Genomic DNA, 27,109 nt, shown 5'->3' with positions numbered 1-27,109 from the left:
TGCGAGCACTTGGGGGAGGAAGGCGGCAGCAAGAGCTCCTTCCTTGAGCCTGCCTGCCTCGGGCTGTTTGTGCACACCTGCCGCTGTGCACACATGCCCCAAGTGCAGGGAGCTGTTCCCACTGGGGTTGGCACCACCGCCGGGAGGCTTCGCCGCCATCCCGGCCCCGCTCCCACCAGGAACAACCCAACTTGTCCCTAGCAGAACAGAGCTCCCAGAAGGCGCCAAGGCAGTAGTGCTACAAGCAGGCAAAGACAAGGTGTGCAGTGGGCACGGAGATGCAGGCAGCAGCAACTTAGGCGGAGGGGTGCTGGTGGCAGGCGAGGAAGCGGGCTTGAAGAGTTGGGCAAAAACAGTGCCCATGTCCACCACCACCCCCTTCATGGTGTTGCCGCCTGGGCCCGCGTCTCCTAGATACAAATGCCTGGAGCCACTTTTCTCAGAGCAGTGAGGGGCTTGTAGCCCTACCGCCTCTTCCTGCCAGCCTCTGGGCTCTTCTTCTGCCACCGTCTGAAGTGGGATAGGAGCAAAATGTGCCGTCGGAACACACAGCCCAGCTGCTTCTCTGCAACAGCTAGGCCTGCCTTTCTGCCTCTTCCAACTAACAAGACGAAGGGAGCAGCGGTTGCTAAGCTAAACAAAAATGGAGTCCGTCTCAAGCAACTGGGCACTCAGCTGCAGTGGCAGGGCTTTCTCTCTCCCGCTCTGGACGTCAGGAAAGAGTGAGAGTGGCAGGGGAGTGTTCGCGTAGTAGTGGTAACTTGTCAGAAAACGAAAACTCCTGGACTAGGGTGACAAGCCTTGTGGCTGGCCTCTTCACCCTGCTGAACTTTCCGTGTGCAAGACCTCAGAGAAAAACTGCTCTTGAAGAACAGAGCAAGGCAAGTAACTACAACACAACTCACAGCAGCATCTCCCCTCGCTCTCTTCTCCCCAACTTCCTTCATTTTGCATTTTTTTAGTCTGACTGAAGACTTTATTTGTTATTCTCATGGCTGAAAATGGCCCAAGCTCTCATTTGGGAGGTAGGAGTGCTCAAGGAAGGAGCTCTTACTGCTCCCAAGCCTACAGAATACAGCCAGGTGTGCCTTGTGCCAAGTCTGCTTATAAATGCTGCCCTAGCATCAGCCTATCCATTGTGGGAAAGGGATAATGAATGACTGGAAGATGCAGACAAGTTTGTGCATGGCCTGATGAGCATTTCTTGGGGTCCCAATCGGAACCATACAGCAGAGACGGTTTTGCAATATTTTGCATCAAGGGAGATGTCCCACATCCCAATCCTATGTTGAGTTCAGGTGCCTGGTGGTTCATACCAGTTGGAATAAGACCACACACAGTTTCCATTTTGGCTCTGGTTTAAACCCCTCCATTAAGAATGAGCTATTGCAAGCAGTAATTCCCAACACATTGAATGAATACATTGAACTACATGTCCAGAATGTCAATCACCTGACTGAGTGAGCCAAAGAGAGATGCAGTGGAAATTCCCTGCTCCTCTTCCACCTAGTGGGATCCAACTCAGAGGGCTCTTCCACTACAGAACCAGAACCCATTCTTCTTAGGCCTGGCTTACAGAGGCAGAGAAATGTCCCAAAAGGAGAAGTTTCACTCAAATGAGTCTACAAGCAACCAGGAATGTGGACTTCCTGTCAGAGGTCTACAGGGCCCTACCAGTTGCTGCCTATAGCTCAGCCCTGACAGAAAAAGAACCAAGGACCAGGTGGACCAGGAGGAAAGATGGTTAAGAAGAATGAATGCCATGGAAGATTGGCTGAAAAGTTGGGGTCTGAGGAGAAAAGAGAGGCAGAAGGCTGAATCCTATGTTGGTATAAGGATAAAGTAGGTATAAGGATTCCAGAAAGTCAAAGGAAAAGGAGGATTGAAAGAAAATGGCCTACAGGTCCCTAGGACAGAAAGGAATGTGAACTATTGAGGAGGTGGGTGCAAAGGAGCTGAGGGAGAAGGCTGCACATCACATATTGATTTGAAAAGTCAAACCTTTGGTTGTAGGACTCTAGTACAAATTATATTGGTCATGTAACCAAGAGGAAGAATTGTTATGTTGTCTGAAGACATTAAGGTACACCTGTCCCTATTGCTAATAGCTTCCTAAAATACCAGCTATTTTAGGAGCCCATAATGCCAACCTAAATCCAAATTGAGTGAAATGTACAAATACAACCTTTCATCTTGCTAAAACATGAACAGACCTTTCATTCTTCTTCTTGACTACAAAATTTAATATCTGTGAAAGGGAACAAACTGACAGCTCTGCAAAGTGCCTTGTCCGTTAATGCACAAAGCAGTAAAGAGTGGCATGTCTGCAGTGTCGATGCAGGTTTCTCAGCACTGCCATGAGAACCTTCCCAAATCTGACCTGGGTGTGAGGAGCAGGAGGAGGAGAAGGGATGTGTGTGTGTGCAGGCATGTGGTGGGGGAAACAACTGCAGTGAGCCCAATGAAAGTCTGTTCCTTTGACATACCCAGAAGACTCTTTCCTAAGCTTTATTTCCAGTTACTACTTAAGGGATAAAATAATTCCAGTATCATTTCTCTGTGGGATGTGGGCATCATATGGCAATATTAAACCAACACGACATCATAAGAAGGGAAACACCAGCAACAACCATGGGAGGAATGCTGTGCTGGGTTTGACACACATCTAAGCTAATGGCCATCATCACATCTTGTGGCAGACATACACATATAATGACAACTAATGTTCCTTGTGCTACACACTTCTGGGAAATTAAGGACTTCAAATCGTTACTTCCCCACTTTGCTATGGCAGAGCCAGGAGAAATCAGAATGACCAGCAAGCGCAGCCTCTAACCTTAAGAACATAAGAACAGCCCTGCTGGAGCAGACCAAGGCTTATCTCGTCCAGCATCCTGTTTCACAGAGTGGTCCACCAAATGCCTCTGGGAAGCCCACAGGCAAGAGCTGATGGCATGCCCTTCTCTCCTGCCGTTGCTCCCCTACTAAGTCTGCACCTTAAGCTAAATCTGCACCAGTGTTCCCTCTAAGACATGTGCATGTGTGCGCACTCACAAGTTTTTTGATGACCACTCAGTTAATTTTAGATCCCGCTCAGGTTGAATCAGAAAGGCCCCTGAATGCATGTGCACATATATTGTCTTGATACTACCGCCCAGAACAAAACTCATTCCGCACACAGATGAACAAAATTAGAGAGAACACTGATCTGCACTTGCAGCCCTTTAATGCATCAAGACATTCCAGTAGAAGTCACACAATTATCAGCAAGCACAGCATGCAGTCTTACATATAGTGGCCAAAATTATGCAGAACCCAACACCAGCATTGCCCATTCGTCAGTGCTGCTGCACTTATCCCAGACAGCCCTGATGCTGTTGCACGAGGGGGCAGTTGTGCAACTAACTAAAACTGTGCACCCGCAGTTGCACAGCACCACTTCCACTGTTTCCAGTGGAAGTAAGTACTGCACAACTGTGGGCACACATACAGTTTTAATTAGTCGCACAACTTCTCATTTGTGCAACACCGTTGCGGCTGCCTGGCACATGCACAACAGGGGCGGCTGATGGGCAATGCCAGTGCTAGCCACTATTTTTACTTTTGACAATCTGCGTCATCCGTGTAAACCAGCAAACATCTGTATTATCCTGGCACAGATGTCTAGAGCATCAACTAAATCTAATGTGGTAATTGTGAGCTGTAGTCACTAGTTTCTGGCACTCTCCTGACAGTTTATTCATTGTGAAACCAAGAGATAATTATCTGCTGATTTTTTTTAGCCAGTAGTATCCCCCTCCCTTTCGCAGTAATATCTTGTTCCTGCTAGCCATTCTTATTACATACCTCCATCTTCCTTCTTAAGCTTGATGTCAGAAGATATTTAGAGAAAGCATTAAGAATTATAATAATCTGCTAGGAAAGCTTGTAGAGGCTAGGAAATTTAGCTTTAACCAATAATTGTAATATAAAAGAAGGGACGAGAAATGGAGAAGAGGAAAATACCTACTTTAATGAAAGAAATGAACATATTACCATTTCCATAAATAAGGCAGAAAACAGTTCTCTACTGGCAGTAAGAATTATAAAAATAATAATGTGGGGTACAAGTACAGTTTCTTACATTAACTTTTTAAAAAAATCAATGGGATCCAATGCTGCACATAAGTGTGCACTGCAGTGAAGCCATGTTCACAACCCCACCTCCAGTCCCCAGACATATATCTGTATCATCATGATGATGATGATAAGTATTTTCAGGCTACACATGAGCAATAAAACTTAGGAAAAAAGAAAATTTAAAAAAATGTTTTGATGGAGCAATAAAAACAATTAATGGAAATATTTTCAACAGACAGAAGCAACAGAATATATATCTTACATACCTGGAATATGTTTAGCCCACCCAATGATGACCACCAGTTCTCTGTCTGCCAAGTCACAAAGAGTGGTGAGGGCCTTGATGTCACTGTCTGGCACAGTGGGGTCAGGCATGGCGTAGATCTTCTCTGGTTCAGCCACGAGCAAATGGGAGACAATCTTGTTATCTGTAGAGACAAATCAGTGCATAGGTTAACTCTGTTTTCAAAGAAGATAAGAACTGGACTTTGCACCACTGCACCTTCAACTCCACTCAGGACCTATTCATAATATCAGTTTTGCCCAGTATAACATTTTCAGTGCTTCCTTAATTTTGGGAAGTATCTTTGATCTACTGCAATCAATGGGAATGTTGCTATTTACTTCAACAGGGTCGAGGATAAATATAACCTCTGAGAACAAGGAATTGTTTATGTGGGGGAGAACGTACATAAAGGGCAGTGTCCCACCTGCAGTATGAAGTGCTGAAACCCAGTTTAGCAGCTCAGGATTCTACAGTCATACTCAGCTGTGTGTGTAAACCAGACCCCAGTCATGCTCTTCCAAGCTCAAGATTCTACTGCACAAAGAAACAGAACCCTGGGCTGCAATATGTAGGTGACAGGGTGGCCACCTCAGTTCAATGGGACAAAGCAAATAAGGCACAACTAAAATGCTTTGCAACCTCCGTGGAGGCACCACGGGAGATCATGATATACATGCCCCCCCTCCATCCACACCCACACACCTCGCCTATCACAAAGAGAAAGACATTCTTTGTATATTAATGACTATTGGATATATAGACAACAGCAATAAGAAATGTAATAATTAACTGTCAGGCCAAACTAGACAGAGAGCCATAAGAATTTTTATCTTGAAACAAAGTGACCACCTGTCAAGATCTTAGTCCTGATTATGTATTTGTTTATTATATTTGTGTACCACTGAACTCAGATGGTTTTAGGAAGTTTACATCACTTTAAACACACAAAAACAATTAAAATAGACAATTAAAATGATCAGAATAATTAACACAATTTAAAACCATTTCAGAACCATTGGAATGTTGCCATCATGTAAGGTTGGGCTTGAATCTGGAACCCTTCCAGTGAATCTGTGCTTCCATGAACATTTAAAATAACTTCCTACATGGGGAATGACCGAGAGCAACTTGGATAAAAATGAAATGGCTGGATTCTTTCATTCCTGCTAGCCCTCTCCAATCAGCATTTTCTATCTCTGAAACTAGATCTTTCCTAATGTGAATAATTCAGTCTATAATGTTTTACAACCTCTTCTCCTCTGTTCAGCTTCACTCTCTAATAAAAACATGTTTTAAACAAGGAAGAGAAAGAAGGCAGAGCAGAGTTGTGTGGGTACAGTCAATTTTGAGTTTCAGACCCTTACACATTCTTATGCCAGTAATTACCAGACTGCGTTCCAGGACGTTCTATTCTGACAAGACAGGAACTGAAATGTACCTTAAAAAATTAAGTCTCGTGTTGGATGCATCCCACACCCAGAAGCAACTACATTATCTAGAGAGCATGATTCCATCCCTGAGCTCTGAGTGACGGGCTAAAACAGAAGGTGGGATGTCAGGAGGCAATATTAACAGGACTATCTTGCAATTGCAGGACAGGTTCATTGTTCTGGGAGCTGATAAATAAATAACTATAACTATAACTATAACTATAACTATAACTATAACTATATATATATATATATCTTCCAGAGCTGAGTTCTTCCAGTTCTAACCCAGAAAAAAACACTGTTTTCCAGCTCTCAAAAGTCTGGGAATACTGTATTACATTAGCCTTTTAAAAAAATGTTATAGTAATGGTTTAGACTTTTATTTACTTTGCAAAAACATTATCAGTAGTCTGCAACTGAACTTATTTACTGTTCTGTTTTTTATAACATTTTGTAAACTATGCCAGCTCAGAACCAGAAGTGGAATTTGCTGCTTTAATTTTGAGCTTTAGGCCCAGCTTTCATTTATTGATTTGTACAGCTTAGTTTTGTGATTTATCTGCAGTTATATATAAAGTTAGAAAAAGCAGGAAAATGAAAAAAGCATGTCACATTACAAGGAGCCTGGAATCTTTTTCAGACGTTCAGTGAACACCTGCTGTCCCTACTTCCTGAGTATTCATCTGAACATCTGAATAATATGTATGCATAGGTTCTCGCTGCACAATCAGGAAACCTGAAAAAGGCAAGATGCCCAATCACACATGCAGAATGTACATATATAACTTTCTTCTAAAGATTTAGAAGCAATTAAAATGACTATGTTGTCCTGGAGTTTTAATAAAGACCCTTCATTGGACTGCTATTCTGTAGTGAAGACATTAATCACCTTAAGTGGCACAGTGGGGAAATGCTTGACTAACAAGCAGGAGATTGCCCGTTCGAATCCCTGCTGGTACTATATCGGGCAGCAGCGATACAAGAAGATGCTGAAAGGCATCATCTCATACTACGTGGGAGAAGGCAATGGTAAACCCCTCCTGTATACTACCAAAAGAAAACCACAGGGCTCTGTGGGAACCAGGAGTCGAAATCGATTTGATGGTGCACTTTACCTTTACCTAAAGAAGGCATTAGCGCTTGAATGAACCTGTGTATCATGACTCAATCAGTCAGACTCTTAATAGAAACTTAATTTCTATAAATTAATTTTAATTTTAAAATAAAATAATTTTAAACTCCTTTTCAAAATTGGAGCTTGAATTTGTAGTATCTTCTGTATTCAGGCTATCAGGAAAAACCACTGGCATTGCCTAAAATGCCTCTGATGATCATAAAACAAGTGTCATGGAATAGCTCTAGTTTTTTTATTATTAAAACATTATTATTGTTACTCTCTACAGAAAGACCAAGCCATCTCAAGTTTGCCTGGTGACACTGAGCACAGCTGGAAGGAAGACAGCTGTATGACCCCATATTAGGCCTCAAGGTCCCCAAGGGAAGCATTGCAAGGAAACAGAATCCTGTAAATGCCCAGGCTTGCTTCTCTGACAACTCTAACAGGATACACAATAAGTAAAGTATACTGGTTGGGAGAGTGCTCAGGAACTGTGCTCCCTTTTCCAATCAATGCTGAGAGATGGGGAGGAGGTCACGTCTTCCACTGTGAAAGCTGTTTTTTTTTTTTTTTTAAGAACTAGCACAGAAATCCTAAACATACTGGCTGACATCCCTACTAAGGAAGTGTGGTTCAGCATGCACAACATGCACTCAGAAGGAGGGACGTTTTTCACTTATCTCCCCTTTGCTTTGAAGCCAACTGTGCCCCCGTCCCCCATGTTCTAGGGCACTAGAATGAAGGGGTAAAGTGTGCCGTCAAGTCGGTGTCGGCTCCTGGCGCCCACAGAGCCCTGTGGTTGTCTTTGGTAGAATATGGGAGGGGTTTACCATTGCCTCCTCCCACACAGTATGAGATGAAGCCTTTCAGCATCTTCCTATACCGCTGCAGCCCGATATAGGTGTTTCTCATAGTATGGGAAACATACCAGCAGGGATTCAAACCGGCAACCCATTAGGGGAGATTTATAAAAAATCACCCCTCCCCCTGAGTGCATGCTACACATTTGCTGCACCACACTGGCTCCTTAGTCTGGATCTTGGCCACTTAAATGTACAGGTGCTTAGAATATCCATCTTAAACTTTCATAACTTGGCAAAAATAAAATTGGACCAATGTTTTGGGTGCTCAGAGCCCACTGATTATAGGGCTATTCACACATTAAAGTCTATGTATGTACACATTTTGTACATGTGTTTATTTTAAAAAATGGTACCCCTTAAAAACATGGAGTTCAGATTATATGTATGTGCACTGAGCACATGTGCATGCGTTTACAGATCAACAATCAAGTGTACACAGTATACAGCTCGTTCACACATTGAACATAACGTGTGAATAAGGCTTGAGAAAACTGTTGTGTCAATATTTACAGGGAAGATGAAGACAGCGCAGAGTGCCCAATAACTGCCTTAACGTGAGACTATCCAAACTGCTGCCATCTGGTGCATATTTTGGCTGCTTAAATATCTTTGAGATCAACCATGAAGTCTAACTGTGTGCAGGATTGCAGTCAATGGCTGACATCCTGACTAATGAAGCACCAGTGCGATGGAAGAAGCACTGGTGCTTCTGAAAAGTTCAACTAACTCAGTTTCACTTCAGTTTCACTATTTCACAACAGAGGCAAATTTCAATGACCTTCAGTTCCTCAGGAAGTGTTCTGTGCCACCCAGAAATATGTCCCAGAGAGCTGCACAGCCCTCAGGGATATTTGGGTGGGGGTGTGTCACAGAATGCTTCATTGAGAAGGAAAGGTCATCTAAATTCATACACACCCACTAGCACTGATGCAGCATTATTCTGGAACTCTTCAGAAACCAGTGCTTCTCCGATTGCACCAGTGCTTTTTAGTCAGGATGCCAGTCAATGCCTTTAAAAACTGACTTAATTCACTCTAAAAAGCTGTTTTAGTGTTTTGCTGTGTCATTTATTCTGGATTTCTGATCTATTATCTCAAGGATTTTACAAATGTGTATGTCAGGAAGGTGAAGTATATCGGTCCTTCATAAAACAAATGCAAGAGCCAACTGCAAGCCATCACATCAAGCATATTTTATTATTATTAATAAGGGCATTTTTGTAAGTGACAAGAATAACACTTTGAGGCTAGAATGTATCATTTGGGGATGGTGATGCTGTGGGGTAGAAAGCAAAAGAGGGCTGTTCTAAAATTAAATAGACATTTGAGCTAATGTATATTGTGTATTCAGAAGAGGGAAATTCAAAAACTGCTTTTAATGTTACTTAGGAGAAGACTCTGAAACGTATGTTCATTGTTTCATAAAAACTGCAGAAGCTATGCCAACGACATAAATCTTTTCCAATATGCTACTATATCAACCTGATTAATGAGGAATATTTATCTAATTTAAAGATGATGGATGGTGGTTTTAACATTTTCTGATAAACAGATTTCCATAATGTTAAACTTTTGAAGAGGCAGGCACACACATCCCACCGTTAATCTACTTGCTTATTATCTGAGGTTGTAATTTAAAAGCTTGTTATATTTCCTAAAACAAAATTACCAAAATAAAATGAAAGCTTCATTTTTTTTTCTTTAGACATTATTTATGTATTATAGGATTTTATTTATTTAGAACAAGAATGTATATCCTGCTTTATCACACGGAGATGTCCAGGTGACTAACAAGTTTATAAAACATATCATCAATAATAACACCACCACCGCCTCAGCAGCTAAGGAACAATAAAGCATTACAAACCACAGCCAATAAAATTACTTCACACAGAAGGAACAACAAATTAAACAGTGTCATAAAAAGGTTTAACTACCATTAATAAGATGTGGACGGCCATAAGGATTCTGTAACTTCTAGAGCAATCCTGTACTTCTTTCCTTGGAAGTAAATCCCAAGTGCTTGTTTACTTAGAAGTAAATCCCACTTGCTTACATATCCCATAGCAGAGGGATTCTCAATCAATGATACTCCACGGGTTGCTGAACTAAACCAGTAAATCCTCCCATCATCCCCAGCCCCAACAAATTATAGCTTGGGGTCATGGGAGCTGTAGTTCAGCAACATTTGGAGCACCACAGGTTGGGAACCCGTGCCATAGCATAACGTTACTGCAGGCCTCTAAATCACCCAGTGATGCTACTGTGCAAGATGGCAGTACTGGCACTACTAACTGTCAGACTCCCAGGGGACAGGGGTGGGCTCCTAGCCCTTCTTGAACGCCAGAATGATTGGGTAAGCGCGCGCGCACACACACACACACACACACACACACACACACACACACACACACACACGTCAGCCTCAGGAACAGCCAGGCGAGAAGGTTAGTTTGTCACCCGAGTCCTCCTCCGGGCTTGCTGCATTCAGCCAGTTACCACTCCTGGCTCCCTCCCATACTCAGAAGCAGGGGCGTAACTATAATAGGGCAAGGGGAGACAGTTGTCTGGGGGCCCACTGCCTTGCCCCCCCGAGGCAAGTCACATGACTGACTCCCCCAGCCATGCACCCACCCGGGCTTCCTTCAGTTGTATTCATCCTCCGAAACTGATGTGAGCGTTAAGACCTGGAGCTACCACAACAGCATGTCTTTCTCTAGTACCATTACATGACCTGCATCATCCACAATTTACAAAACCTTTTAAAAAATAATTTAGGATGATGTTCTGTTGTGGCACATAGGTTATATATATAAATTTTACTATGCTTTTTGTTACCACTATTAAGCCTCATTTAAGATTTCTCTACTTCATGAGCTGAGCTTCAGTGATGGGGATGCCCATTTTAAAATCTTGTCTCTGGGCCCACGCCAACCTTGCTACGCCCCTGCTCAGAAGCAGCTCAGCAGCAGCTGTTTTGTCTTTAGATACCCCAGTGCAGAGCTGACAGGGCTTAAAGCCTACTTCCAGTCCCACCCCCTTCCTGACCTTGCTTCCTGTTTCCTGCCACACCCAGCCTAACTGTCTCCCTGGAACTCTTTCCTGCAGCTCTCCCTGCCTCTCAACCCCACTGGGATCCAACCAGCCTGGGCCCTTCTCATCCCTATTGCCACCTGAAGAGAACGAAAGCCCTGCAGGAGGGATGCCACGTCCTTCTCCGGACTCCACAGGGCCACCCAAGCAACCAGGTAATATGGCATCCCAACACTAACGCTTGCACCTCACACACGTTACCTGCACTGGGAATAATGGAAGCAACGTGTGATGTGCAATCATGCTAGAGTCAGCAATATTGGTGCCATCCTCTTGGGCAGCAGCATTGCTGGGCGATTTAGCCTCCCACAGTGGCACTGGCAAATCTGCACCACACACATTACACACTACGGGACACGTAAGCCACTCTGTTCAGTGGGGCTTCTTACCAGGAACTTATGCACAGGATTGCAACTTCAGTAAATAATTAACAATATTCTAGCTTTGCTGTGGTGTACATTTGCACAAATGCTGTTTATAAAACAAGGCACAGATGGGAAAGAATATTGAGACAGTGGGGAAGGGCACACTGGGGATAAAACAGGAGAAAATATTCTGTGTGGTTTTCCTCTCCCCTCAAAGAGAAACAGTTCCTTCGTGCAGTGATTCAGGATGCTGTACAATTTCATTTATGCTTCACCAAATTGCAACACCCATTGTTCTGACAACACGACAAGTCCTGTAGGCAGACCACTGGGTTCTGGTGAAAATAAAAGGAATAAAAAATAGGGGGGTGCAAGGGGAAATATGCCTGTTGCGAACATTTCCTAATCCCTATTATTTTGCTATTGGGAAAAGCGTTGTAAGTATTGAAGTACAAACATAGGGACATTTTGAATGTGCTCAGGAAGCCCCATCAGTCAGGAAACTGAATAGCCACAAGCACCGTTCCTAGGTAAATCTTATTTAACGTTTCCCTAATTAGAATCAATAAAACCCAATTTTCATTCCACTGCCTTTGTTGTGCACAAACTATCTGTCAGAACCCAGAAAATCTCCCAGGCTACTTCCTCAGCCAAAGTGAGTTCACTGTTTCCTCCTGACACTTGCTGGAATGGATACAAAAGCTGAGTTTTATACATTCTGTTTCTTACAGGTTAAATAAGAAAAATTATCAGGCGCCATTAAATAAAACATGACACTCTAAGAAAATTGGAGGCTTGTTTATCACGGCATGACAGAATCTGCAAAAAGAGTTTTTGCTACCTTCTGACATGTTTCAAAAATACACCATTTCTCAGTGACCTCAGCTATACACAGAAGCACACTCCACTGGGAAATTATTCTGAGTGGGCCCCATTGGTATGTACGACCGTTGCAAAGGAGCATGGGAGTGTTCTCATACTGCTCCCATTCATTTCCACAGGGCTGACACCAAACGACTTGTCTGTGGATTGTGCCCTTTCAATTCCTGGCATACTCAGCCCAGCAGCATTAACCTATGTCTGTGGTAAAAGGTTTAATTGTGTGTGTATGTGCCGAGCTGTCAGCAATTCAACTCAATGACACAATCTAAAATAAATGAAAAGCTGGCAATCTGTGCCTCCAGAAAATCTAAACCTCTGATGAAATTAAGCATTAGAGTTTATTGAATTTTATTGTATTATCAGAAAGTTTTTATTATAATGCGCAAAATCTGCTTAATGCAGCCCTAGATTGTATTTACAGAGTGGCGGAACAGCTTATGCAGACTGTGTGGAAGATGCCAGATTGGACAATTGAAGGTATAATCAGCATAATGTTTTTTGGAAAGGCAAAAGGAAACGCTGCCATATGTTCACTTAAGCCTTAATTTTATGTAAAACTGGTTTCTTTTCCCTTTGACATAGCTGAAATGCCCTTTCGCTTTCAGTTCAAACTCCATTTATTTGCTTCCCAGATCTCCATATGCTCCTGTGAAGTGTACACAGCAGTGTCCCCTACTGGGGAATGGGAGGTGAAAGGAGAAAAAGCCTGCTTTTTGACACAACCAGGTAAGTGCCATCAATGTAATCCTCAGAGCCTTTTATTACTCCTGTCCAAAGTGGAGGCTTTTATACCCTAGAGACCTGTGCCACAGTTTAGACACCAAGGCAGTCATTTTGAAAGTGACAGTCTCAATACAAAAGCATCCACATGCACTCTTGGGCCGCCAATTCACATTTTTGTTTTTGTAGGCCAACAAACCTGTTTCTAATACTGGGATATAATGTCATTATATTCACTCTAGAGAATTAGCATTGCTTCTGCTTGATATGTACATTCTGAGCAAAACGTTTAACTTTGAAGTCTGTATCTATCCCTTTAATTTCGGCTAGAGAGAAGTGGGAGGGAGGAAACTAAAGACAAAAAGGAGAAGGAGAAGAAGGAGAATGAAGAGAAGAAAAACAAAAACAAAAACAAAAAACCACCTATCCCACGCTTGTTTTAAGTGTAGCATATTCATGTTTAATCTAATGCTAGCTAGTGTGTCAACCTTCTATAACTATAAATTAATGAGGCTCCTAATGTATTTTCATTGGGAGGTTGAGCAGTCAAACTCATTTAGTTAGTGAAAACTACAAAAATCACTTTCTTGTAAAATCTGAGACTAGAAGCTTCAATGAACTAATGATCACAGCATGAGCCGTTTTATGTACCACTGAAAATAAAGATCACCTGTAAATGTAAAATTTGTACTGCATAAATTGTGCATTAGCAAGCTCTCACCCTTAAAAGTATCTTTTCTTTGACTGTTCTGAGGAAGGATAAGGATGACATGAATCGTTTACAAAATTGTAATTGGCAAGCAACATAATGGGCTGGATCTGGAGAAGCGCAAGCAATGTTCCATTCACATCAAAGGGCTTTCTCTTTTATCTTCTCCTCCATGCTGCAGCCCCCAGCATCTCCTGCAAAGCAGAACCTGGGGGCCAGGGGAAACACCATCATCCCAAATACTTACATGGCTTTTTGGCAGGCTGAACTAGTTGAGGATTCAGGTATGGACTATTCTCTGCATCTATTCTGCGCTTGTACTTCTGGCGACCTCCACGTACTCTGTCTAGGCGCACTCCTGAAAGAAAGAAAAATAAATGGAGATGTGAACTCTTACATTTGTAGGGAAATAAATATATAATAATTTTAAGTTTCCTATAAATCAGTCAAAGTTCAGGGTTCTTGTCTGAAAAATGTAGAAACTGGAAATAATGACAGTAGCACAAAATTAGGAAACAATTCAATGTTACACATAGTCGAAAGTAATATGAAATAATTGCAATAATTGCAATAAATATTCAGAAGTGAAGATCTGGCCAAGAAATCATCCACTGTGAGCTAAAGTCATGTTTGGTAGATGTTCCATTTCACTTAACAGTTGTGCACAAAGCAATAATTAAGTTGTTAATCTGGCGTCATTAAAAAAAAAGGGGGGGGGGAGATAATGGAAAAGGCAACATGATTTCATCTTGCCATTTAAATCTTACCAAGATGATTGTTAGAATTTTCTATGCATCATTTGTCATTACAGACGGTAATATAAAAGTGGGCATATATATGCACAAGTATATTGTCACTAGCCTTGCCATGTTTTTTCAGCCCCTGCTTCTCTGCCTTTTACGGCAGCACTTGGTAGTTTACAGGAGAGGCAGAGGAGGCGTCTGTCTATGGTGGCAAAATTGGCGGCAGCTGCAGTGAGGGTGGGAGTGAGGAGGAAGTCCCTCCCTCATGGTGTGTGTTTTTATATCTCCAGGAAGGGGGGGGGCAAGGAGTGGGGAGTTCCCCTTAGCAAATCCTGTACCTTTTGGGAGGGTGGGATGGGGTGTGGCTCTGGTGGGGGAGGCTGCAGGGAGGGGGGAAGTGAGGAGTGGAGAGTTCTGCTTTTACTAGAACAGGAGGTGGCGAGCTCCTTCCAGCTGCCCTCCCAACTTGACTGCACGGGCCTTTTGTCTATCTACTGAGCAGCCCGTTTACGGCCTTCCTCCACGTGGAGGAAGCAGAAAGGCGGGACTCAGGAGGCCGTGCAGTCAGTTGGGAGGCCTACTACCGCTGGAGCACAGCAGCATTTTTTGCAACAAATTTTTTTGCCTATGGGCAGCAAAAAGGCTAATCTGCCCCTGAGCAGACAATCAGAAATTTAGCAGATGAGGATTTCCCCATATCATACTGGCTGAGGAAAATAGTTTGATATTTTAGCTGTATCTGCACCAACTGTGGTTCCAATTATATGTCCAAGGAAATACTGAGAAGAGTTGGAACAGTTCGCACCAGGTCCCTCTTGGGGTGCATGAGGAGTGCCTGGATTTGAACAACTGTGAGCAGCAGGGGCAAATGCCCTCACGAACTCTTTCACAAGGGTTTCACAAGAGTTTCATTAGTCATGGAAAAAAGGAATAAATGTGTCTTGCATATTAATGTAGGATATGAATAGATGGAATAAATGATTGTATGAGAATGGCACAGAAAACCCCAAGTTGTCAAGTTACAGCCCACTTGTACAGAAGCAAATGAAGACATCTGTACTAACAGAAACAGCGATAAAAATCAAATCCCTTTGGTGGCATCCACAGTAGCCTTGTGCTAGTGTAACGACATAGAGCAAATTGCATGAATGAAAGGAATATCTGCTCTGGATTAGTTTTCTCACTAGCAGAAGATGTGCTAGCAGTAGCACAACATGGTGCACTATTTAATTGTTGCACCATCACTGCACTCCGTTTTGCACAAGCTCATATATGTCCCTGAAGAAGTTCCCCTTCCGTTACTGGTAGCACAACATTGCAAATTGCCACAACACACAGTCCATTGACAAGTGTCATGGTGGATGCAACTCATTGACCCCAGGTACAAATCCGAATAACTCAAAACAGGCAACATTATGACAATGTAACCCCGGTGCTTGTAGTTCTTGAAAATGAAACTCTGGAAGCATCCTTAGAAGAAACTGTCAGATACGGAAGAAAGAAGGCCAGATGAAGTTGTAGCAGATACTCTCAACAAGAAGATATGATATGACAATAAATTAAAGAGTAAATGTCAAATCTCATTTTCAATAAATCAGTCTGAGGCAGAGCTGCTCAACTCTGTCCCTCCTGCAGATGTTGGGCTTCAACTCCCATGGTCCTTGACTATTGGCCACTGTGGTTGGGGATTATGGGAGTTGTAGACCAAAAACAGCGGGAGGGCCAAAGTTGAGCAGCCCTGATCTAAGATAAAACTATTCAAGTAAATAAATAGGTCCACCATAATTGGACTCATGAGTAGGCAAGAACTGCACTTCTGGCACCATGTTGCACAGGGCCCTTGGGCAAACTCTCTACCTGGCCCCCATGGTACATTGGGACCCACCTGCCTCCTGATGGCACATTTGTCCTCTCAACCCTCAAGTTTACGGCAGTCATGAGCAATGGGGAGCAAGCAACAGCTCTTCCAACCTCCCCGTTGGGGAATGGAGGGAATATTTGACAACGGCAGCACCTCTTTCCCCGCCCATGCTCAGAAGGTAGGAAGACAAAAAGCAACTGCCACTTCCCACCCCATTCATTGGTGGAAGATGAGAACTGCCACCGCTGCCAAGTCCCACAGCAGCAGCTCCTCTCTATTCCACCCTTCACACCAACCAATAAGCTTTCTTCTGTGAGGGTGCAATAACTTCTGGCCGACAGCCCACTGACTGGTGGGGAGGGTGGGAGGAGGAGGAGCTGCTGCACAGACTTTTTGGCCAAGGTATTTGCAAGGTAGCTCCTCCCCACTTGCCAATGGGAGCATCCCTAAGAGCAGAGCTGTGCAAAAAAGTTGATCTGAATCTACTGGTAGATCTTGGGCTGATTTGATCATCAAAGGTGTCTAACCTAACCGCTTAGCAATAGCAATAACTAAAAGGCTTCCATCACCCCTAAATTAGGCTACTGAATAAAAGAAAATGGGGGGCGGGGGTGTTTCCAGGTATGGATTTGAGTGTGAAAGGACAGCAATATCAATTCTGGGATAGAAAACAAATTCCTGGGTTTAGCACATGCTGAGAGGCAACCTGACCCTTAATGCTCAACCTGGGACATGTTGCCTCTGAGCATGTGCTAAGCCCAGGAATTTGTTTTCCATCCAGAATTGATATTGCTGTCCTTCCACACTCAGATCATACCTGGACCCCACCACCCCGCCCCCCCACAACCGGATCTGCCGCTCCACAGTTTTCATTGATTCAGTACCCTAATTCAGGATGGGGGGAAGCCCGTTAGTTGTTGCTATTACTAAACTATTTGGTAAGACACCTTTGATGCTCAAAGGCAGTTCCAGTTGGTGTACTTCAGGGATTTAGTAAAAAACCAGATAGATCCAGGAAACCTGAAGCTCCCTACTTTTTCCTAAGAGGCCCTGGAATGAGGTAGGGGGTTCTGGGAGACACATGTCAGAGGGACATTACATCAGATTGGCCTTTGAGGGTACTCCCATTTGTATTTGGCTCGACCTGGCCAATCCCTAGAGAACAGAATTTGGACACTGAATACAATTAGAAAATTTTTTATAAGTGTTTATTTTAAAATGCTATTTAAAGCTGTATGCCATGTTGCAACAGTATGAGGTGGAGTATACTGAAACAAAATGCCACTGACCATCTGAAGGAACAGAAGCACTAGGAGAAAAACAAACAACAACAAAACGCTCAAAAAGAGATTAGCAAAATCAGAAACAGCAGAAGGAATTTTAGTGGCAGACTCTGATCTGGTTCTCCTTAGGGACAACCTTCTGATAGAGTGCTCCAATTTAACTCCCACATGTTGTGCATATTTATAAGAATGCTGAACATCATGTACATTTATTTATCTAAACAAGGCAACTTTTCCATTTCAAATAAAGCTTATTTGGATAATAAAACATGCAAGATTCTTTAGTAATCTGCATGTTTCAGGGTTATTGTACAGGCTTCAGACTAGTTATTTCTTGCACTTTGCATTTTTAGAACTTGCGGGGGGGCGGGGGGCGTGGGCAACAGTCTCCTGCTACCAATCAGGTTACACTATGGCATGATTATTCTTTCTATAATAGTGAAAATATATTTAAAATAATGACATGAAGAAAAATTAAAACATGGACTCTGTCTCCACTTACAGGGGCCAAACTTTAGTTGCACATGCTAAACAGGTCTGAAATTGTTCAGCTGTATATTGGTAGGCACAACCCAGGTGAAACCAAAAAGTCGTCTAGAGAGATGCAAAATGCATGTCCATTAGCCAAGCAATTTTTTGAAAACAGAATCCTAAGTCATCAAAAAAGATAAAAGCTATGGCTCACATTAAAGCTTTCCTGCTCTACTGCTGAATTAACAATTAGCAAGGGGAAGTCAGCTATTGTCTCCTGATAGTATCTGCACTCTTAACCATATTCCTGAGCGCGGTATAGGAAACCTTAAAAGACATCCATCTCTCTGTCTTCAGCTAACGCTTATATATCAGGGACACAATTCACAGCTTAAAGCGGGGGGGGACACCTTGTAAATGTAGAGCAGCATAATTATAATGGTCAGGATCCAAAGAGTGGAACTAGCACCCTGAGCTCAAGGGGGCTTTTAGAGTTTATTTTCCCCATGCCCAATGGAGGCTGGTTTTGAAACTAAGAGATGCTTCAACAGCAGTTTGGGATATGGGAGAGGAGAGCTGGTCTTGTGGTAGCGAGCAAGACTTGTCCCCTTAGCTAAGCAGGGTCTACCCTGGTTGCATATGAATGGGAGACTATAAGTGTGAGCACTGTAAGATATTCCCCTTGGGGGATGAAGCTGCTCTGGGAAGAGCAGAAGGTTCCAAGTTCCCTCCCTGGCATCTCCAAGATAGGGCTGAGAGAGATTCCTGCCTGCAACCATGGAGAAGCCGCTTCCAGTCTGTGTAGACAATACTGAGCTAGGTAGACCTATGGTCTGACTCAGTATCTGGCAAATACTATGTTCCTATGTTCCTACATTCAAAGAAAAAAAATTCTACTGGCTAGCAAAAAATCCTTGCATGAGCCTTGACAGCAGTTAAGACCCTGATCAAGATGTTTGAAATATGGAGGGGGGGCGCGCGGAATAACAAGCACTTCTGGGGGGAGGGGGAGGCTACTGATTGTGGAATGGAAATTGAGCTGCCTGTGGAGTCCATACAGTATTTGTACTCCAGGGTCTGCACCAGGCATGTGTCTACAATTTAATGGGGTGTGGAAATGCCTGGAGTTGTGGATCACCAGGGGCTACCAGCTGGCTTTCCCACACCCTTCCTGCACTGGGTGCTCCGCCAGCTGCTTTTCCGTCCCACCAAGAAGTGCACCCAGGGTGGTTCTGAGACAGTTTTGCCCCAATCCCAGCAAGAACAGGCAGCCCCTTTAAGGCAGGCCTGTTCTCACTGGCATCAGTGGCTGCACCAGCTCAGTGACATCATCAGGCCATGCTGGCAAGAAAGAGGCAGGAGCAGTGGTGGCAAAGGCGGGCATTGACAAAGACAGATGGGTAGTCGTGGTGAAGGAGACTAGCTAGGAAACAGTGAGGATGGACAGATGAGGCCACCCATCCTTAAATCTTGTCCCAAGGCTGTCTCCAAGCTTGCTATGCCCCTCATCTGCACAGACTGCATGTATGTACTTCCATGTACGACTCAAGGACTTTATGATCTCATAGCAGCTTGAGATCAATACTGGATATTCACTCTTTTCCTACTCAGACGTCTATGCAAACTTGCCCATGTTTTCCAAAACCATTGTTCTGTGTGTTTCTAAAAGTTGGATCCATGTGACGGTTGATGCCCTAATCTGTGCCATTTACAAATACAAATTAGATCACATGTAACAGGTGACACGTTTTAATTGAATGTCTTCTGTCTGCAATTCTGACAAAAGGTGAATGGAAATAAATGAGTCTGGCAAGGCAGCCCTTGAGCCTTACAATACCCAATATCTCATTATTTTTTAAAACAGCTATCTATAAACTGATGCTGACAAGCCTTGAACCTTTTATTTCTGCTCAGGACTGGGTGAATGTTTTAATATGAGAGAGAAAAGAACATCTAACAACGTTGCATTAAACATAGAACACTGCCATTATCACCTCCTCAGTATAATCAAAGTAAACCTACTATTCATGGCCTTTTTAAAAAGTTGCTTTTATTATTCAGGAGATTCAGAATGTACTCAACAATGCCAAGGAGCAAAATTTACATCCTGCTGAGTTCAATGGGAATTACTCCCAAGTAAGTACAAAGAAGATTTCAATTTTACTGCCCAATCTAGGGATGTCATATGAAAGAAAGAAAGAAAGAAAGAAAGAAAGAAAGAAAGAAAGAAAGAAAGAAAGAAAGAAAGAAAGAAAAGGACAGGTTTCCTGTACCTTTAATAGGTGTACAGAAGAGAGTATATTTCAAAGGTGCAGCTTTTCTTGCACTTGCTGAAATTCCCTCTTCTGTGTATGTCTTAAAAGTATAAGAGACCTCTGTTCTTTCCCATATGGCAGCCCTAACAGAATCTTAACTATCCATTGAAACAGTACTGGCCAGTGTGGGGGTGTGTGTGGAGGTGGCAAGAGGCAGCTTTAAGTCTATATTAATAGGTGCTTACCTCCGGTACCGGCGGAGGAGTGTTCAGGTGCGTTGAAAAGGGGACCTGCCTGCTGGTTACGTACATCTTGGATTGCCTCCCAAGTCTCACAACGATTTTAGGTTTGTTTGTTTAATATATTTGGCTCCAAAAATAATTATATAGCTGATTTTGGTCACCAAAAACGCAATCAGAATTAGCACTTTCCAAAAAGACAAACATGATGTCTGTTGAGTGGTGTTTCCCTCTTCTTCCCATTCCCTGCAAATGCATTTCCGAGGAAAGCAAAACTGGGCAGCTAATCCTAATGAGCTGCTCTCTCAGTACAACTGCAGCTCAGGAGGCACACTAAGCCTGGCAGTTAGTCTAAAACCTGGCAGGCCCGCCACTTAAGAACCACTTCCCACCCACTGCCTTACCCAAATGTCCTGCATGTAACGCTGGACAGGTGCAGGGAATCCAGAGCTGGTGCACCAAACCCGGACATCTTTCATTATGTAAGAATATTAGAACATAGGCCTTGTGGGACTAAACTGTACAAAAGGAATTTATCATCTCATAGCCAAACCTCAGCTGCAAGTAATTAAATACATAATGAAAATCACATTTCAAATTAGCACTTTTAAAAATAAAAGAGGGTTAATGATACAGGGACAAGGCTTTCAGACTACTATGTTATCAGTGAATAAAAGACACAAAAATCAGCTTTGACTTGGAGGAATGAATGTGGATTGTTTACACTAGAATGAAAAATCCACATGGATTTTTCAAAATAACCAAGAGTTGGGTTCCTACCCTTACCCGCTGGATCATTCTGATGCAATGGTGTGCCAGATCTTATAAACGACAGGTGCATTCATGCAACAGTTTCCCCCTACAATTGTGCAGCACATAATTAAATATAGAGATGCAGAACAAGCAGCTACTTTTTCTCATAGTCATGAAATGAAACACTACATTCACTATAGGAAGCTGCTGTATAGCCTGCATTGGCCTCTTGCTAATCGTGGTCAGTCATGTGGTTTGGTTGGGGACCATCACAGACTGACATACTGTGTATGTCTCAACTGCAATGGGAAGCACTGAAAGGATGCCCTAGATCAGGCCTGCTCAACTTTGGCCTCCCAGCTGTTTCTGGACTACCACCAGCCAATAGCCAAGGATTATGGGAGTTGTAGGCCAACATCTTCAGAAGGGCCGAAGTTGAGCAGCCCTGCCCTAAATCCTTCAGCTAGCAGTATATTGTCAATATGGACTCTGTTTACTTGACTCCCTGCAGTTTCCTTCAATTCCCTGGTCCTGAATCCCTGAGCAGCCCATACTTAAACCAACGAATGATATCACTTCAGACTGCTAGTGGGAGATGACATGTTTGAATCTCAATAATGTTCTGCCCATGGAAAACTGGCTTATTAGTAAGGAGGCTGCTCTCTTAGCTTTCCCTAGCAGATTAGCTTCCTATGTGTGGGGAGAGTATTAAGACATGTAATCCCCCAACTGTATTCATGAAGGGAAGTAGGTTTTAAATGCTTAAGTTGACCATCACCATGCCTCATGTAATAGTGCACTTCAACAGGCCTTTTCTAAGGGAGCCAATCTCAGTTGGATGTCCTTCACTTACACTACTAGAAGCCAACCAGGTATCACAGGACTTTGTCCATTCAAATGATAAAAACTGAGTAACCACACCTAGTTCCTTCTTTTAAAAAAAAACAAAACTCAGTCCTGTTAGCTCTTGCAGGTGTGACAATGGACAGCACTTTGTTTAAACTGAAACTTGGCTGGGAGCAACATCAGCTCTCAAGACCAGCTGAAAGAAGCCCAAGACTGACCTCCTTAAGAACTGTGGAGAACTCCAGCATGCAAAACCCAGCAAGAGATTGCACATGAACCATGACGTGAGAGTCAGATTCTGAAACCAAATTGCACAAAGTTTTAATTAGAGCCATGGGTTTGAAAAAGAGGGCCAAGAATAATATTAAAAATGAGTTGGTGCCACGTGAAGGTCAAAAGGCCTAGATTCTAGATTACACAGGCAAAGCATTTCCACCAAAAAGAATTCAAGTGATAAGCTAGTGACACCTCAAAAGAAAGAAGTCTAACTGTTAAGTTCTGGATCATTTACTAGCAATTCACAAGAGATATGAGGAGATCGAAATAAAATTCATTACAGTTATCCGACTGTGAAGTACCAATAGCATGAAATCAGGATCTCAGTATCAACTTCAGAAATAATATGCAGCTAAGCAGTATATCTTTTAAGAACGTGGAAGTTTCAGAATTTTGCAGTGGGGGGAGGATCCAAAGTCAAGCCAAAGATCCAAGTTGAAGCAGAACAGCTCCAAACATCTGGCCGCACCACAAAAGGCTTAGGTGTAGTCTCCCTAGTGAAAATGGTGTTTGGTGAGACAGTTTGTATGCTAGTTCAAATGGTTTGCATCTGGGAGGTACAAACATAAAAGTCATAAATGTTGATATACAGTCAGAGGTGTTATTTTTCTCAGAGATGGCGTAATCAAAGTGTTAAAAGGTGAAATGGTATAATTGCCCAGTCAGAATATTTGTAAATTAATTTGCCAATCTGTGACCAGAAATTTTGTGATGGAAGAGACTTAAACTATGTGTGTATGGCCATTATAAATCAATGTGAAATTGCAAAAATCTGAATACATGTAGACAATCACATTTATAGTCATTTAGTGCATTATATATTTTTAATCATATAAAATCTAATTTTAATCAAATCAAAAATTCCAAATGCCCATCAACCCCCCAAAATATCACATGCCACAACTTTGTTCACAGGGCAGGGGGGAAGAAAATCAATATCCACTCCACCAGCCAGGAAAATAACACAGCCATGGCCAAATGGAACAAAGAAATGTTCATTGATCAAAGCTGGAAAATGAAGCAAGACCATCACTGTTTCTTACCCCAGTGCCTTTGCACTCATTGGCTGAAACACTGAAAAGTGAGAGCAGATTACTTCTTAGTTAATAATTCCATAGAATCTTGCCTGCATGTTAGATTATTATAGTTCTTTTGAGGTCTTGTATGGGTGTCAGTCTTATAGCCTACTGCTTATAGAGTACTGCTTTGGTGCAAAAATCTATACAACTCACAAGGACAAAGGACATTCACTAGGATGCAGCATATGCTTAACAAATGAGACTGGTCTGTGGCGGGCATTAACTGGGCATTATAAAGGAAAGGTCTGTCCATAATCAGAGGCAGGATAAAATAAATCAGTCAACAAAATCATTTACCATCAGTGTGTGAAAATAACTTTAGTTATTTTCCACTTCAAAGATGAAGTAAATGTAAAATTTCCTTCTGAACTGGAGCAGTCTTTCAGTCTCCTGCCACAAAAAGGTGAATCAAAATTGACCCGTCCTCAGAAAGTTAACTGTGCCAATAAATGTTCATTTCACTCATTTCGTATACACACTAAAATTGGCCTCCGAATCAGATGAAAGTCATGTTAAGAGATTAGGAAGCAAATATAAAGTTATGTGTTGAGCATCCAGTTTTATGTAATGAAATATATTTAACTGTACATAGTAGATCTTTTAGAAGCAGGCCTTCCAAGCCAAAGATGTGCACTCTCACCTTCCTTGAAAACAACACTCTAACCTAACTGTAGCATCTTTTTTCTAGCTAATATTCCTACAGTTACGCTGCTAGTATACGATTAAAGTTATTTTAGCATTCTGTCTGTCTACCATTGTAACAATAAACTCAGCTAGCTAGTAACAGTCCCCCCATGTCAGCATCAGATCCAATTGAGCAAGTGGATTGTGGTTGCCATTTTTGTGGTATAGCTTCTATGCAATTGTTCCTCACATTTGTAATAGGCAGAAATTCAAAGAGTCATTATTCCCCCTCAACATATTGAGTAGCTGGTCTTCCTGAAGGCCAACTTCCCACTGCTGGGCTATCCCAAGCTCAACATGGAGGGTGACACATGGTCATTCACATCCACTGCTCACCACTGTCAGTTTGCCACACCCTGGCCAACTCCCAAACCCGATGTGTCACGATCTGCCCATTAGTGCTGCTGACACACCCAGACACACCCAGACACACACACACACTCTCTCTACAAGGCCTGGGATTACGATGGACTGGTGCCCTGAGGCCCAGCACCAATCACCAATCAGAGGCCATGGTGGAGCAGGAAGGAGGTCTGATTTTGTGTGTGTTACTTTTAACTTTCCCCCCAAGCAGACCCCACATAACCATGGCCTATGAGTGTGGACTGGTGCCCTCACATGTGTCAGTCAGGTAGTCTGTCAGCACAGTCAGGGCTTAGTCACTCTGAGGCCAACTTATCCCAGACATGAAGAGAAGACCTAAGACTTCTTGTCATGTAACCATGTGGTTTTCTTTTTCTGAACACTGTTTAATATGCTTGCTGTGCTATTGCTGTTATGATTGATGACTGACTATCCGGTTTTGCTGGATCTCAGATGGACAAAGGCATAACTTGATTGCCTTCCTTTCTTGAGACTTGTTGAGGTGTGTTGTGTGAGATGGTGATGTGGTGAAAAATGGACAGTGGAGCTCAGCTCTCTCTAGTTTGTGTAATAGTTTCTTGGTGATTGCTGTGAGATGAGCTCCATGTCTGCCTTGAGACTAACTAACTTGTGCTCCACTCACTGCACTGTTGGTCTGCTGCATCTGCAATTTACCTGCTCCTCCCCACTCCGCTGCTTTTCTGGGCATGGCTCCCGGTCCCCAACTGGCTGTGTGGGACTGTGGGACTGTTCCCTGCAATCTCCATGTGGCGTTGGCGTGTTTGCATGCCATCCATTTGCATGGTCAGCATGGCTTTGCTGACTACGCTAATGTGTGCCGGCCATGTGCATGCCCCCGCCACACAGAGGGTGCAGGGAACAGCGCCATAGCCCTGCACAGCTGGTTAAGGACCGGGCGCCGCACCTGGAAAAGTGGCAGGGTGGGGAGGAACAGGTAAGGAGCTCCTTACCTGCTCCTTAAGGGAACTGCTCCCTACCCCGCCAGCCCATGCACAGGGTGCTGCTGCAGCTACAATAGAGTCATAATTGTGTTGTGTCAGTGTGTGGGAGAGCAACTTGTGCCAATGATGCAGCATGGCTGGTAGATTCTGGGTCAGATTTTTTAATTTTTACTGTGTTTTATTTCTTTATCATATTTTAATACTGCGTGATATGTACATCTCTAGGCGGTGTACAAAATTTAAATATAAAACAGCAAAAACAGTTAAAATTTCATAAATTAAAGTAAAAACAATCTCATAAGATAAAAAACAAAGTAAACAGTTTAAAATTAATTTCAGTTAAAAGGCTGAGAAAACAGGTGCATCTTAAGAATCTTCCTAAAAGTACACAGAGGAGATGCTCTTATTTCAACAGCGAGTGTATTCCAAAGCCCCGGGGCAGCCACAGAGAGGACCCAGTCCCAAGTTGCCACCAAACAAGCAGGCGGCAACCATAACCAGACCTCTCCAGAAGATCTTAATAGGTGACAGGGTTCATGACAAAGAAGGTACTCTCTTAAATACCCTGGACGAAAAGCTGTTGAGAGCTTTATAGGTAATAACCAGCGCTTGGTATTTCACTCGGAAACATTATCAGCAGCCAGAGCAGTTCTCTAAAAATAGGTATTATATGGTCCCTAATTTAAGGTTGACCTACTGACTCAGAAAAAAAATCAAAAATTCCTTTAAAATTGCCTGATTGTTTTGTGGGTTGGGTGGTAGGTAGCAACCATCATACCCTACCGCCCATTCCGCTTTGGTGTCCCTAGGTGCTACCCATGGGGAATAATGCACTGGTTCGAGTTCCCATTATCCCCTATGGGCAAACCAGTTCAAACCAAACGAACTGGACCAGACCAGCAAGTGCATTGGTCAAACCGGTTTGTAAATTGAACTGCAGAAACCAGTTCCACACACACTCCTACCAACAACAGTTGTGGAAGAGATACTGTGCTGGGCTCAAAAGAGACACTTGCTCTCTCCATTTCAGATATGAGGGCCACCATTTTTTAAAAGGTGCCTCTTAGTTAGCAGGGGTAGATTACTCTAAGATAAGCATTCCCAACCTGTGGTACTACAGATGTTGCTAAACTACAACTCCCATCATCCCCAGCTGGGGATGACGGGAGTTATAGTACTGTCTGGAGTACCACAGGCTGGGAACTCTTGCTCTAAGAAATAAAACTGTCCCATCTTTGATGCACACTTTTGGTTTCAATAATGTTATACCCACTTAAGAACATCAAGTAGCTTGGTGTTGCATTAATAAAATGCTACTAGTGTTACAATCCCACTAAAATTTGATTTGAAGACAATGGGACTTAAGTTAGTCTTAACTAACTTGTTCCACAGGCTTCAGTGGGGCTCAGCTATAAATAATTTCAGTTGTATTGAGGCTGATAAATTCTGTACCAGTTAGATTTCATACTTCTATTACAAAGATTCCTTGTAAATATTATAAAAATATAAACAAAACATGGTACTATTTTCTTGTATTTTGACCTGCAATGTTAGATATTTGGTAAAGGGTTAAAAAATTACAAATTCTTTTTTTAAGCTAGGCTGGCTGATTTACTGTAAATTTCTTCCCATTGCAGTTACAGTGGATTTATATCAAATTGCTTATGAGGATAATTTTATAGAAAATATCCAGAGATAAAGCTTTGTTCTT

At 42.8% G+C, this 27,109-nt stretch overlaps 1 protein-coding gene across 11 annotated transcripts in view; it reads right to left on the bottom strand.

The window, feature by feature from the left end:
* ESRRG (estrogen related receptor gamma) overlaps nt 1–27,109 on the bottom strand; it is a 767,139-nt gene that overhangs the window by 82,591 nt on the left and 657,439 nt on the right. For all 11 annotated transcript variants that reach the window (XM_053309067.1, XM_053309075.1, XM_053309085.1 and 8 more), the window contains 2 exons: nt 13,831–13,941; nt 4,386–4,547 (listed from right to left, as the gene is read on the bottom strand). In XM_053309067.1, coding sequence (XP_053165042.1) covers nt 4,386–4,547; nt 13,831–13,941 — 273 coding nt within the window. The remainder of the gene's footprint in view (nt 1–4,385; nt 4,548–13,830; nt 13,942–27,109) is intronic.

This window comes from Hemicordylus capensis, chromosome 1 (genome assembly GCF_027244095.1).
Source record: "Hemicordylus capensis ecotype Gifberg chromosome 1, rHemCap1.1.pri, whole genome shotgun sequence".
Taxonomy (NCBI): Eukaryota; Metazoa; Chordata; class Lepidosauria; order Squamata; family Cordylidae; genus Hemicordylus; species Hemicordylus capensis.
This window is presented reverse-complemented; position numbering and strand designations above follow the sequence as displayed.